The sequence below is a fragment of the Scomber scombrus genome, chromosome 12 (genome assembly GCF_963691925.1).
Source record: "Scomber scombrus chromosome 12, fScoSco1.1, whole genome shotgun sequence".
NCBI lineage: Eukaryota > Metazoa > Chordata > Actinopteri > Scombriformes > Scombridae > Scomber > Scomber scombrus.
The window spans coordinates 16,762,136-16,778,459 of NC_084981.1; the positions used below are offsets into that span (position 1 = coordinate 16,762,136).

A 16,324-nucleotide genomic window follows, 5' to 3' on the forward strand; every position below is an offset into this window, starting at 1 on the left:
TATAAGAGGAAATGGGAAAGTTGGCAGTGCTGTGAATAGCCAAGGACTAGGTCCAGCTCAGGAGGCTTGATTAGAAAAAATTAACTTTGTAATGTTTTCCACAATGTCCAATCAAAATCATCAGCTGCAAATGTGTTTGAGGTGTTTGATTCTGGCATGTTGGGGGGCACTTGGCATGATACACTCGTAATGGCAATTAAACCACTGCAGTCATGATACCAACATAATATCTGAATGCATGATGGGCATGAGATGAGAATGACTAATCCCCACATTTAAAACTTGCCGTAAAGTAAGCACCTTCTGACACAATTTAGCTGTGCTTTAGAAAAATCATCCCATTATGTGACAGAGCAGTAGCTGCTGGCAAATGGGTTCTGCTCGAAATATGACTCAAACAATGCTTCTACCTAAAACTCAAGGTCAAAACACATTTTCCAAATTGCCAATTTGACAATGCTATAGTCACAGCAATCAAAGTATTGTAACGTGGTGGAAGGACATGATTTATTAGCAGCAAAGCAGCGACCCAAATACATTTTGCAATGATATATCTTCCAGTATAGAAAAAAGCAGACTGAGGTTTAGATCTCCCAGTAATTATGAGACTTTCTCCAAAATGCTCTTAAAGAAGCACAAACTGGTAAGATAAGTCGAGAAAACAGTTCTCCAAAGAATTATGTTACTGAACCACAAACTTCACTTTAGATGCATTTTTTTATTTATTACAATAAATAGTTTTTCTGGCAGATTGTGAAAAATGTTTTTTCCTTCAAAGTCAGAATGAGTTAGCCATAATTAATCAAATCAGATGTTTCTTCATCCTCTCTCGCTCTCTCAATGTGATTCGTCTCTGTTGTTAATTTGCATGTCCTTTTATTACCTCCTAGGTGATGCATTCATTAGACAGCACAGAATACTCAACTCAAAATAAATAATACACAGGGGGAAATAATTATTGTGATTATGCATAATCTTTGCTTGCACAGTTGTTTTTCTTTTCCAATTAAGCCAAATTTATATTCGGAATATGCTTTGAATAACATAGCAGGTGGTACCACTGCTCATGCTGCACCTCCATTGCTGTTAGTGAGGAAAGCTGTGTGAGAACTGTACCGCTTTAGGCTGCGATGGTGGATTGTTTTTCCAGAGATCATTAATAATATATGACCCCCCCCCCCATTTGTACTGGGATTTATAGAAGGAGCCTGGCAGAGAGAAGAAATCAAAGAAGACAATTGCATGGTTTATCTTTCCAGTTAGTGAATAAAACGTATCGTAGCTTGACAAACAGCACATTATGATGGGTTTTAGGTTTATTCATGGCTTTTCAGAAAATAGAAGATAGCAATACATCTATTCTTAAAAAAAACAAAAACATTAGTAAAACACTGATACCTGATGCCTTACTACACTAGATCAATAATGATATAATAATAATGTGGGGGTGCTTAAGCAGATGGTTTGTGGCCCAAATTGTTGTTTTCTTTTCTTTTCTCTTGCGTAGATAAAGCTGTGTAATTGCAAGTATTTAAAGAACAGTTTTCTTGGTAGGTCAAACCTATCTGTTATCTCCTGAAATGTCATGATATTCCCCTCTTTGAATTGACTGCAAATGTTCCTCAGTCCCCTCTCTGCCCATATACAGAAACCCCAGGTTTAAACTCAGGGCTGACATTTTGGCTGTCTTACCATACTTTTATCATATTCTATTCAGTATAATAAGGTTATTTGATTCTTTCTTTCAAGCTTTCAGCTTGCACGACTACATATATAAATGCAACAGAGCATGTCTACCCATGCTGGAGGGGATTCTTTTGAAAGGAAGAACACAATTGGGCTGCCCATTAGTACCACTGTTGGTTGGGACATTGAAATCCACCCCTGTCATAATGGTAGGGATAGCAAAGATAATTTTATCCTTGGGCGCCTGTTATTCCAAATGAGTGAAGACTTTTTTTTAGTCTCTGGAAGAAGTTTTCTTGTACGGGCATTGGTATATTAAGCTTAAACATATGGTCGAAAATGGGGTCATAGTTGATCGAGAGTATGTTTTCTACTTCAGATGTTACCTTTTTACCCAGGTAAAAATGTAATTGAAAAAGGTTTCATGACAGTTTGTGAAATGCCCGCAGAATTTAATCTATAGATTTAGATACATGGACATGATGTTTCCCTTTTTCATGACGCACAACTTTCAAACTAATGTGCTTGAATTGGAAGTTTCGTGCCTGCACCATATTTGAGTGACTTAAGCAATCTACGACGTCTATGAGGTAAACATTTCCATGGTGGTGGGTTGGTTGTATGGCTAGGTGGCAAAACATTGATTTTGCTGAAGGAGACTGCTGTTTGTCTCCCATTTCCAACCATAAGTTGAGACATTGGTGTTTATGTTGCCATCACGACAATGGTTGCCTTACTTTAAGGAAGAAATGTTAGTAACTTTATCATTTAATAGATCATACATTTTAACCCAAACCATGATCTTTCCCTAACCCTAACCAAGAACTTTCCCTAATCCTAACCCTAACCCTCTTTTTGCCTAAACGTAACCAGACCTTAACCACAGTCTTGTCACACCATAAATCTAAATCTTTTCTTTTTTTCTTTTTTTTTAACACTGATTTGTAATGATCTCCCAATACCAACTGGCAGAAGAAATGTGGCACAGGCACAAAAGATATTTCCAACTGAAATGCATTAGTTTGAAATTTGTGCTAAGTGTCACAAAAAAGAGGAAAATGTATGTCCTTGTACATGTATCTATTGATAATATATCATGACTATCTCACAAACTGTTGTTATATATTTTTTTCCACATTCAGTGTGTTTTTGTCTTAAACATATTAAAATGCTTATGTCTAACTGGAGCAGAATATTCAGTATTAGGTGAAGTTGGCTCACTCTGACAATGATCTCTACTTGTTCACTTCATGAACAGACTACAATACTCGTTATATTACTGAAGTATTACAGCAGTCTATTTTATGATTTATATTAAACTGATGGCTGGCTCAAGTCCGAGCAGAGGCACAGTCAGGAATACAAATAGTGTCCATATTAGCTAGCACCCTGTGGAGAGGAAAATCAAAACATCACAGCAGTGTAGTACTGGACCTCAAACATGAAAGCTGCTGTTGTGTTAACATAAATTACCTGTTTCCCACAGGACGGAACAGCTTTTCCTAAGACTTTGCAGGAGGAAAAAGAAAGAGTGATATAAAAGGTGGGGATGAGTGAGGGAGGAGAGTGATGGGTTCATTTTAATCTTCCTCTGTGATGAGTTATGTGGTCCATGACAAATCGTAGTCTGCGTTTCCACCTGAGTTGGCCTTGCTGTCTGCCACGCCTCACAGCACATTGAGCCCAACATAACCTCGCGCTGTCCCTCTGCAACCTGCTATCTGCTTCTCCAGCTGGCCTGATAGAAGTAATAGATCTGTACAACACAGTGTTACAGTCCAATCTGCTTGTAGAGTAGCTGCAATTAAATCCAGCCTCCTTCGTGACTTCCTCTGCCAACTTCTTGTCCATGCATATAAAAACAGAGGCCTTTACATCAGAGCCTGTGTGCACAGAATAAGTAAAATTGTGTCCTTTTTCTCAGAGGTGGCCAGATTTCTACAATTGCTTTGTATGACTGAACCAAGAATCATGTAAAAAGACCTCACTTGAAGCCAAATTGAATGATCTAAAACAAGATGCACTGTGGTAATGGCATGTCATCACTTGTCAACCCTTTGCCATCATGACGACCAGCGTTGGTCCAGTCTGTTGGTTTTGATATCTGTCTACCTGTGACAGCCGGCGTCTTATCTCACAGAACCAGAGGCAGGCAGTGGCTTTCTATACTATAGAGAAGGTGGAGCAGAGAGACACAGGAGAAGAGATAGAAAGAGTGAATGAAACCATCAGAAGTAAAGCTCCCGACACTATCCGCACTGCAATCAATGTGAATATAGTTCTCACAATCCCCTACTCACTCAGACACATCCCGTCCCACAACACCGACTGGTGCTGATGGATCAGTAGAGTATAGTGCCACCTCTAAAATGACAGCTTAATTACAGGGAGGGATAAGGCCTTTTGCTTTTGTCTTTCTATCCCGCCCTCTCTCTGTGCTGCTCCTAATTTCTGTGACAGTAACATCTTAACAGGCCCTCGGCTCCATTTTCAGGTCTTTTCTTGAGGTTTGCACTCACTTACTCCCTTTGTGAATGCTTGTATTTTACAGGGTGTTGTGGAATCAGCATCTAAATGAGAACACAGGAATAGAAGCTTATTTTAATTGACTATTACTATTACTATTAAGAAACTCTGCATGTTAAATACACAAAAAAGAGTGCTTTGTTTCAAACCTTTTGGGCATTTGTGGATTCATTTGATTTAGCATTGAAAACACACTGCAGAGTGCAGGAGTTAAAGATCAATGCTCTTGTCTTAGAGTGAGTGAATGATTCCTGTCTGGTTGAACAGTTGGTGGCAGAGACTGTAGAGGCTTTGTTATGGTTTTGAGATCTGTGTGTTTTGTTGTGTGCATGTTTGATTATCTGCTGAGTATCAGCTTGTAGCTGCCGGTCTGATCTCTGCTGTTGCTGTTCCCATTTAAACTCATAGCCGAAACACTGACAGACAGCCTGTATCCACTCCAGCCTTGGGCAAAATATAAAAAATTAAAGATCCATGTTTGTCAGCTCCTCCTCCATCCCTGCTGCAGATACACATCCCCCCCCAAGGCAGGACAGACTCAGAGCCTACAGGCCACATTTGAAATGCTATATGAACAGCAGCAGCCACAGCACCCACAGCAGCAAGCAAGCATGTGAGTTGTGTGGCAGCAGGCATGCAGCAAAACTGTGAGCAGAGCACTGAATACTTAAGTACATTTAATTATTAAATAAAAATGAATGGATAAGAAGCTACAGCTTAGGGAAATTTAAAAAATTATGTTTCTACATAAATCTTTTTAGCTGTAATTCTCTACAGAGGTCACAAGATGTCCTTGGTATTTTTTTTTGTCTTTATCCATGTTTAAATAATGGATTCAATGAATCTTCTTTTTTTCTGAAATAAATAGAAACAGTGTAAAGTGTGAATGCAAGGCAAGGCATGTTTATTTGTATAGCACATTTCAACAACAAGGCAATTCATAAAACATTAAACGCATCAAGACAAAGTGCAAAAGAAACATTTAAATATAATTAAAAACAGTCATAAAAGAGCTGAGAGAATAGAAAAAGATGGGTATAAAATGCAAGAATAAAAGTTGCAGTGCAATGTAAGAAATTAATAATTATTTGATTTATTCAAAGGCAACATCAAACAGAAAAGTCTTCAGCCTTGATTTAAAAGCTTCACGAAAGATCAGACAGGGAGACCTTTTTTTTTTTGCATGCTCACGTCTATATTTCATTTCTCATCCCCCAGTCATTCTGATCCTTCTCACTGCTCATAATGATCTCTCTCAAAGCTCATAATTTTCTTGCTGTTATTTCTGGGGCATCAATTAAGATGACAACTGTTCAAATCACCTGGTCACATCTTACCAATAGCACGGTGACACACCTTCTTTGTCAGCCTATCGTATTGCAACTGTCTTTTTAAATGTTTTCTCCTTCTCTGTATAGTGCTTTTGTTGATGCTGTTTGGCGCATCCCACCACCTCCCTGTCCACCTAGTCTTCCGATTCATCAGTGCATCACTTCATCAACCTCATCAGCCTGATTAGTCTCAGCAGAATTCGGATTGAAGTCGATTGTCACGTCAACCCAACCGGTCAAGACAGATGGCTACCCACCTAGGGGCCGTTTCTGCCTGAGGTTTCTTCCCATTAAAGGGGAGTCTTCCTTGCCGCTGTCACAATTGCTTGCTCATGGGGGAATGTTGGGTCTCTTTAAATTAAATTAAAGAGTACGGTGTGTGTAGACCTACTGTGTGTAAAGTGCCTTGAGATAACTTTTTGTTGTGATTTGGCACTATATAAGATTGATTGATTGAAGTCATCAGCCACCACCACCAGTGTCTGGACTACATGGGGGGATCTATCATACTGGTCCTCAGGAGTGACGTCCTTCCATTCAAAAATCTCCCTGCAGAGTCGAAGGGCCAAAGACCGTTGCAGTGTATATGGCTACACTGAAATAAACTCTCTACTAAAGTCCTTAACTTCATTCTCTGGTTTCTCCTGATTGATATGAGAGTTGCAGCAGTTGCAGTTTTCTGGGAGTTTGTTCCAGATATATGGAGCATAACAACTGAATGCTGCTTCTCAATGCTTAGTTTACTCTGGGGACAGAAAGCAGACCAGTCCCAGGCGACCCGAGAGGTCTGGATGATTTATAATGTAGCAGAAGATTAGAAATGTATTTTGGCACTAAACCATTCAGTAGTTTATAAACCAACAGTGATTTATAAACCAATAGTAGTGTTTCAGTTCTTTGACAGACAGCAGGCCAGTGTAAAGACCTGAGAACTGGAGTGATATGATCCCATTTCTTGGTCTTAGCAAAGACTCAAGCAGCAGCGTTCCAAATCAGCTGCATCTGTCTGATCGATTTTTTAGGGAGCGCTGTAAAGACACCGTTACAGTACTCAAGACTACTGAAGACAAATGTATGAAGATTACTGTAGTGTCAATTCTGCCATCCCTCTTGCTCTTTATGTACAATGATGGCTGCGTTTGCCTCTTGTGCATCAGTACATAGTCAGCTGATTAAAAGCTGTAACCATATTCTGCCGTTTGAACAACAGTCACACAGTTAGACTAATAACACTGGAGAGGTGTTTATTAAATACTAGGTTCCGCTAATAAGCACATGAGTATTAAATCTCGAAATTGGGTTTGGTTAGCATTATATCTTGTGCTACAAACTTTTAATCCGTCATAGACTCTCTCATGTTTTTATATGAAATACAAACCAAGTCAAGAAGATCAGTTCAATTCAATTCAATCCTTCTGTATTGTCAATATTAGTGTTGTTGTTTTGTTTGGGGTCCCGTAGATCTTACCACATATATGTATATATATACATATACATATAGTAAAAACTATATAGATTGTATACATGACATATAACCTTATTTGGTGTAATAGCAATGCGTTACACATTTGCTGAAGGTAAAATACCACATAGCATTGCTATTACACCAAATAAGGTAAAAAATCATGTATACAATCTATATGTTGTATGGACTGGGCATGAAAGAAAATATATTCCTTTTTTTGTCAAAAAGTAATTCTCAGACAAAGAAATGTACAGTATGTTATCCTACATAGTGACATGACTTGTTCTGTGTGAATTAGACTTAGACATTTCATAAAGCTTGAATCTCTGAGAGCTCAAATAGAATTCTGAAAAAAGTCACTTCAAAATCATATTTAGAAGCAATTCTCACATATTTCTTAAATATTTGTAATTTTAAGTCTCCAGGACTCCATACAGAACGAAACGTACCCCAACGTATTGTCTTATATACATTTAAGTACAATAATAAGAGTATAAGCTACTTGATTGTTTGCTGCACACCTGAGTGACATGATTTCTACCATGTCAATTTGAGTGCATTTCCCTCTGTAAAAATGACAAGCATACCGGCTCAGAGTAGAGGTGTGATAGTCTTTGAGTATTAGCCTACTTCACATAGTGGGAGATGAAGCCGCTTTAATGCCATACAGACACCCACTCCTCTTAAAACAAAAACTATGAATTATGTCACTGTCTATACATGCAGAAGATACTGTAGTTTTCGCTTACAGATACATTGATGATGAAGAGGATATGGTATCTGTGAATTAGCAGGCAAAACAGGAGTGAGGATCAGTCATGAGAGCCCAGCAGTGAAGACCGGTGAACTAATGGAGAAGGGAAGGATTCTGGCTTGCCCAGGCTAAATAAATAATCTCTGGGCTGCAGAATGGCAGGAGTGTGGGAGGAGGTCTGCAGGGAGCATGGAAACAGTGATTAGTAAAGCGGATCCACTTACAGAAAATCCACCTTCATTATTTTTTACTGATCTTTGATCCACGTGTTCTTTTGTTCCCATACCGCCTTTCAAATAACATTATATAATAATGAACACTGCACGTGTCAACTGCCATTATGGTGATAGATTAGTATCTTTCAAAGAGCACACATACTGATTTAACTGAGATGACTACTTCTTATTCTCTCCATGCACATTTTATCTAACGTTTTACTGAATGAGTAAGACTGCAGAGCATGAAAACAAATTATTTCTCTGAATAGTGAATACTTTTAATAATCAGATCTATATTGGTATCAATGAGATGATTAACTTTCTAAATCTTGTCTTTATTATTATGGTTGTTGCCCATAATGTTGTGATTGTCAGATACCTAAAACACTTTATTGTTTATTTATGAGCAATGACAACAGATCTCACAGCTCTGCTATTTAAGATCAAGAAAACAAAGAAAAATCTTGCTACACTCAGTGCAAAACCACATACTGAATTCTGTTAATTGAAGAGCCCACTGATTCTGAAATGAGCCACTGAATGAAAAGTGCTCACAAAGAGAACATTAAGTCATGGGAATGACCTGCAGCATCAGGTGGCGACTGTCAAGTCCTTATGGCTACACTGAAAGGACCACAGTTGTAACCACAGTTGTAACAATTGCCAGCTGAGCAGCAAAAAGCACACATAATTCCTTTTCTCTGAACATTGTCTGTATTATGGAAATCAGTGGTATCACATTCACAGGAGCCAATTTCTTCCTCTTGCTCTCTGCTCCTTCACATACACACCTCACTGTTAGAACAGTCGACAGCAGTGACTTATCTTATTCATGTGCCATATAGATGCGTGGGAAGCAGGTCTTTTTAATGAGCAGTTCGTTCCTAACCACCAGCTGTTCTCATCCAAACGACCAATTACAGTCCAGTGGGACTGTTGTTACATTCCACTACACAAAGACAGTCAGGCTGGTCATAATAGAGGTATATTGTATGTCAAACCTTTAAAACGATATTAATGGGCTAGGTAGTATATTGTAGAATAATGGTGTACAACTACAGGCGACCTATAGGAATTCTATAGAAATATTAAATAGATATTCCATCAAAAAGGTCACCATGAGCTATTTATATCCTGATATGATATATAGAGTTTTTCATTGGGATGAGGCTAGCATCAGATGCTAATCAATACAAATCCTATCAACTCTGAGCGTGATGGGGGGAACTCACCAAGGTGCTGAAAAGTGTCCCCGAGCTCATCTGGGGAGAGGAAACAACGGGACACACCCGCCTGAGCGCATTGGTACAACGTCACGCGCAGAATTACCCGAGCTTGGAAGGTAAATGCATTACATATGAGAGGAGGAGGAGGAGGAGGATAGAAAGCTGAGGATGCAGGTTTGGTCCACAACACACAAGCTCCCCACTCGAACCACAGCATCAGCGGCTCCAGCTCGGTGAAATACAACTTCCAGTGGTCTCATCAGCTGACAACGAGGAGATGCGTCCGCAAAAGCTTTGATTCGACACCCCCCTTCCTTTTCATCATCCTCTTCCTCATCCTCCTCCTCCCATCCCTGGTGAGGAGCATCCCGAACACTGATTTCACTCCGACGGGCAGGCAAGCGGATTGACACAAGCCAGACACGATGCGTGGATCTCCCCGATATGGGACAGCCATGGGATTTATAGTGCTGTTGAACGCACTGCTGCTTGCGACGCAGGCTGCAGAAAGAGTCTTAACGGACCATCTTCTGGTTCAGTTGCATGAGGACGCACAGGATGAGGGGCACCAACTTGCAACACAACATGGGTTCCAGAGTGCCCGAAAGGTATGGATGGTTGGATGAAATTGTGCTGCATTTCTCGCACTATAAGCTAGGCTATTTTTATAAGCAGGGAACCAAAGATTATAAATTGATTTATTATTGCAAATCAAATAATTCAGATAAACTACCAAAGCCTATTTGGCAACGTCTTGCACCATCAGATATAGTGAAACATAATGTATTTAGCAGCACAAGGAGTCCAGGCTACTGAGAGGATTCTCGATTTGACTTCGTTGCACTTTTGTTTAATTTGATGACGTCATTCCCACTAAAATGAAATCCTTGGTTAATAGGTTGCCCATTGGCCTATGGCCCTTGAGGTTTCAAATATGTCTCGGCCAAAATATATTATAGATCTGAAAACACATCCAATGTCAGTGTCCTGTGAAGAAAGAATACACCTCTGTGAAAAACAACAATACATGACATCAGCAGGGGTTTCACGCTCAGTATGAAGTTGTGATGTGATTTCATCCTCAAGTATTTGATAGATTTTATCCTTCTATAAGTAGTCAATGAATTTCATCAAAAAGTGGAAAGAATATTTTTGTTGAGATTTATAAAAACATTGACAATTATTTAAAAAAACTCATCTTTATTTCTCTCACTAGCAAACATCTATTTGATAATGTTTTCACTTTACAAACGGAGACAAACACGGCCTTCTAATGGTGTTTTACTCACCTGGGACATCTTATTAAATAGCTTGACAAATGCACCACGTATCACAACATGTCAGAAGACATAACGAGCCATTTATGGCAGAGCAATGGAAATAATTTCCTGACAGTTTGTGTGCCTTGTCACATGTCAAAATAAATGTGTGGGAGAAATTGGCTGCAGTCTTAGCCAGTGAGGCGTAGCGGTGAACAGAGAGGTGTCTGCTGCTCTGAATGAGGATTTTTTTTTAACCTCTGATTGCTAGTTCCTTTTCTTGTAGGCACAAGATCACCCCCCCCCCTCCCCCCACTGCCTCCCTGCCTCTCAGGTTATGTAATCGGCAGCTATATTTGTCTTAATGGGATATGCACCATTAAACATTGTCTGTGTTGTTTGAATTATCTTCTATTGTTGCTTAATTAACTAGATTGGGACACAGTGCAGTGAGAGACACACATGCAAATGTGAGCACAAAGAAATAAAAGAGAGAATGTGAGAGAAAAGCATCTGCATTCAGACAATATTAGAGAAAAAAACCAATGTCAAATGCATAAGCATTCGTCTGTTTTCTGGCAACAGTGGTAGAACTAGAGCAGTGAAAGATAGAAATAATCCTCATCCCTCCATGAGAATTTCATTTTCACATGAGATCTGACAGGCACATCTGAACACATTTAGTTTGAGGATTGACCTGTACCCTTGCTGTTACTAAAGCATAAGGGGTCTTTAATCAGTGCAGTGCCGGAGGAAAAAGCTCTGGATGATGCATCTCATTTTCCTGCCCTCGTAATGTATTATAGTTGATTCCAACACTGTGCTCGCCTTAAAATAGACCTTTAATGAAAGCGAGATAATCAGTGCCCTTGTTCCCACCTGGAGAATGACCTGCTGTACTTCTCCTCCATTTACGATCCATTGTTATTTGATTTTTTAGATTGGTGTCTCTGTGTTATGTCCCTATATCTGCTTCTGCTCCTTATCCATCCCCCTCTTTAGTTTTTTCTTTTCTCTTTTCACCCAGCTTCCCTTTGGAGAGGGGCTCTTTCACTTCTATCCTCAGGACACTTCTAAGAGGCGGAGCAAACGCAGTGCCCGCAGCAGACAGCGGCTCCAAAAAGACTGCAGGGTAAGCTCGCACACAGAGAAGAGCACATTGTGTTTCCTGTATGCATGTACATTTCCCCTTTAAATTGCATGACAATGGTTATTCTGAGACTAGTATCCGTGTCAAATACAGTGTAAAACCAGGTCTTTAAAAATTATTGTAAGAAGGTTGGATGCACCAAGCTTGTAAAAATGTGAATATTTATTACGGAATAACAGGTCATTTGCAGAAATCACAAAAGGTATACAGAACAAAAAGAGCTCACCTGGGACAGAAAACATGAGACCAAAAGCCACCACATAAATACAGAACATACTGTAATGAGAAGACAACATGACTTTATGACTTTAATAACAACAAGGGAGATGAAAAGAAATGATATAATAAAAAAGGACATAAAAAGGAGGAGGCTGTATTGAAGAGGATGAAAAATGAAACAAAAATAGGAATAGAACAGAAACTGATACATTCATATTTTCATTTGATTCGAGTGTAGCTACAATGGCAAGATCAGAAAATAATTGTGTTGGGTTCTCCACACCTACTGGGAAGTATCAATGCATCAAAGGTTGGAAGCTTGTACCAACAGATATACACTGAAGCAAAATTGACTTTTGTTTTGAGATAAGAGTAAGTGAATATTTATTTTTGTGTTATTAAGATTTTCTGGTGTACAAAGATCACAATCAGCAATGACTGTAGCATTCATTACAGCAGCTGTCATGTTGAACAGTAACTGATATCAGTGGCACCAGCAGTTATCAACAGGAAATCATTCCACTAATCCTTACAAATTGTGATGACAAAAGACCGTTTTCATCCACCAAGTGAACAATTAAAATGAAATCTTTGGGGCCTCAAGTAAAAAAAATCTAAATCATTTTATCATCACTATCATAGATCCTTGGTGCTTCCAAATGTCCTTGTATCTAGCCATCAGGGCAACTCAAAACCCTGTGGAATGCCACTAATTAAATATCAAGCTCTAAATCACTGACTAAAAACTATTTTATGAGTTGCCTTTTATTTAGAGCTTTTATTTGTCTTTTTAAAATGTTGAATCTGTTTCCATATTATGTTCCACTGGTGTATTTTAAGATAATTGTTTTGATTACATTATGTGAAGCATTATGACTGCAGTTATAACAGTAAGCATAGCAGTGGTGCTGTATTTGCATTGTAAACTACAGTAACTCATGATATCATACAGTTATGTTCTAATATGCTAATGATATGCTCCAAAAAGTGATATTAGCTCAAACTAAATAACATTTTAAGTCCAACTTTAAGATGTATTAATATGATCATTTTCTTTATGAACACCTGCACATCCTTCTTCATAATATAAAACACAAAAGTGTGCTGTGTCTTCAACCAGCTGTCTAAATAAAACAGTTTTGCTGCATGCTTTGCTCTGCATGTTTAAGCTCTGTCCACTGTTGGAGGCAGTGAAAGTGGAGGTCCTTCTGCAGACAATCAACTAACCTCTCTAATTGCAGTTGTGAGAGGTGCTAATGAAAATAAATGTGTGCCACTCCACCGAGCTAATACAGCTAATGGAAGTGAGACAGTGTGGACACGGTCAGGTCTACGTTCCAGATGCTGGTTTTTTAATCAGATGCTTGACATGCTCATATGCGACACTGCAGTTATTGATTTCTGTGCATGTCTGGAATGGATGAGGTCAGCTAGCCGCATTTGATGTTGCCTGTTTATCATTCTGAAGTGTCCTCCTCCCATCCATCTACCTTAAAGGTAGTATGGTGGTGTGTGGAACTGTCTTAGCTTTATTTGTTTTTAATTTTATACCTGCCCTGTGTCAGAAATAAATTATAGTAGTATGTATTTGTAAAAACATAAATAGTATTTTGGATTTTAAAAATATCTTTTGTAGTTGTCATTAAATTATTCAAAATAAGTCATTACACCTCTCATTTAATACACTTAAAACATGTGTGATTTAGTGGCAGCACTGGATGTACTGGACAGTGTATTAGATGGATTTCTTAGTGACCCAGGAGCCCATTTCTTTGTTGGATTCTATTAGTGGAGCATGTTGACCCATTTCTGACTCACCCTCTTTTCCTTGTGTTTCCTGTCAGCATATTTATCTATGCTTACTTGTTCTTGCTTACTTGTTCTTGTCCTCTCTTGACCTGTAAACGGTCTCTTCTCTTCAAGACATTGATTTCAAATGATACATGTATTCATATACACATCAATGCTCTAACTCCTTGAATTTATCCATCCATCTATCAATCCACTTATACATCCATGGTTCCTTCCTAGCATATTTCTTACATGAAAAAAGGCATTTAAAGCATGCTAGGGGATGGCATTGAAATAAACAAAGGTGGCAAAAAAAACCCTGAAGTAATCATTTTAAATAAGTAGCATTCCTTGACCCTGTAAGACCCAGATTGGGAAAGCCAGAAGAGAAATGAGGACAGGAATAAAGGAGAAAGGCAGCCCTGCTCTTTGATTTGAAGTGAACTGAAGCGTTGTGAGCTGTGAGCAGGCAGTGGGCAAAGGCGGAGAGTGAAGGCGATGCATGGGCACTGTTTGATGTTGTGAGTGGGCAGTATGACATGCTGTCTCAAGGGAAATACCAGCTCCTCTGCCAAGTGATGGAATAGATTGATGATTGATGGAGAGAAGGGGGAGAAATGTGGAGATAATTTAGAAAGCGCTAGTTTCCCTCTTAATGGGAAATAAATTATGAGGCCAACATGAGGCTAATTCAAAAAAAGAAAAGAAAACATTGTTAAAAGTACTCTCCCTACAATTTAAAATCCTCCCCGACAGAAGACTGTGTGGTGAAAATACTGTAAGTACTATTTTAAGGATTTACTGACGCATTGATTTACAGTGTGTGTTCTTCCTGATTGCTTCAAGCATGCTATAAAAAAGATGTGGATGAATAGGCTTTGGCCATTTTAAAAGGCCATCTTAAGTGCTGCTCTGGTCTCTTATCGGTGGTGGTAAACACACCGGACAATGCCTGTTTCTCTCAGCCATACAAGAGTGAATTTGCTAAGGGTGAGTAGGGGAACATTTAGCCACAGGAGCCCATTTTCAAAATGTAGTTTTGAAGCTCTGCAAATGACTTATTTTTATTAAGAGCATCAGCAATTCAGGTATAAAATAGAATTAAAGAAAGATTTGTAAATGAGGCATTTATGGTAGGGACTGACAATTTTATGTGTTTTATATAACATTTTCTCGTCTTGACACACCCACCCACACACACACACACACACACACACACAAACACACACACACACACTCACTCACTCACTCACTCACTCACTCACTCAATCACTCACTCACTCACTCACTCACAAAAAGACCCACTGAGAGCAAGAAAAAGACCTAAACCTTTAAATGAAATCAATGTCCTTGAGACAAGCAGCTTATTAGTAATACATTTCAAACTGAGTGCTTCACTTCAGGCTTAGTTTACCTCTCCTTAACCTCTCCAGTTTTTTCTTACTGTGTGAAGGTGCTTGTTTTAGATTCTGTGAAACACCTGTTACCTTACAGGAAATAGGGTGCATTATCAAATAAAGAATGGCTGAGTTGTTGCTGTTGATTGCTGTTGTCCCCAAGAAAATGGACAGACAGAAATGAGGGCAGTGAGATTCTGTGTGTATTGCTTGTTCTGTGACATGATTTATAAATGGACATTCTGACATTTGGTAGAGTACCAGAAATGTAAATACAACATTGTTGTATAGTAAAAAGACGTCTTATTATTTTGATGAGAGCCACCAGCTAATCAAGCACCTCCGTTTCATCTAAGACATTAATTCCCTTCATTCATTTGCTCTGTCCTATGTTATCTTGTAGTTGTTGATGATGGTATTATGGGAGCTTTCAGCCAGCATTTTAATCCAAAACACAGCTGTTCATCCGCCTAACTGACTTTGATGATTCAAAGAAACACGAGAGTATTTGCGAGCATAATTACAGTGGCTTTTTGTTGAAAATGTACTGAGAGTGGAGAAAAAAAAGCTCAATCTCTCATGTGGTAGTTGAGTTTGGAAACCTCAGCTCCAGCTGCAGTCCCTCTGATTAGGAAGAAGAGAATAGCCCCTTTGATTTACATGATGTTCTGCCTTCATGGTACAGTACAGTGGAACACAGCTGGGTTTGCTGATTTCCTGTGCACAGAAAAATGCATGCCTCACCCATCCTAAGAAATCCTATTTCTAGTTGTTCTCGTGTGTTCCAACACAGGCAGAAAGGTATGTGATCCTTTGATGATATGTTTTGTGAGATCATTACTAGCTTGTATTTATGTTGATTTTTTCCACAGGTGAAGAATGTCTTTGAGCAGGAGGGTTTTGACCGTCAGAAGCGGGGCTACAGAAATATTAATGATATTGAAGCCAACATGAGTGACCCTCTATTTACCAAACAGTGGTATCTGGTGAGTAATCAGCCAAGTAGCCGTCTGCATTCCGCCTGACCTTTAGCACCAACCCACAGTCTTCCATCTTAATTACTCAGAGGCCAGGCATATTCCCCACTACTTTCTGAATCAACGATATTATTCATCATTTAATTAGCCTGGCCAATAATGTCCATGCCATCTCGTCATTGCATTCATGCCGCCTAGTTTCCACCCCTCTTGTTTCCCCTAACTGGCAGGCGTGACTTTTACACCGCGGCAAGCTTGCTGTCATTCATCTGGCACATCTGACGAATGCACTAAGGATTTAGCAAAGTGCCTTATTACTGACATT

At 39.1% G+C, this 16,324-nt stretch overlaps 1 protein-coding gene across 1 annotated transcript in view; it reads left to right on the top strand.

Moving 5' to 3' along the window:
- Positions 1 to 9,631: 9,631 nt before the first annotated feature.
- The window catches only part of pcsk2 (proprotein convertase subtilisin/kexin type 2), a 28,993-nt gene continuing 22,300 nt past the window's right edge, over positions 9,632 to 16,324 (top strand). Inside the window, exons 1-3 of the mRNA XM_062430389.1 lie at positions 9,632 to 9,814; positions 11,493 to 11,597; positions 15,895 to 16,008. Of these exons, the coding sequence (XP_062286373.1) occupies positions 9,632 to 9,814; positions 11,493 to 11,597; positions 15,895 to 16,008 (402 nt within the window). The remainder of the gene's footprint in view (positions 9,815 to 11,492; positions 11,598 to 15,894; positions 16,009 to 16,324) is intronic.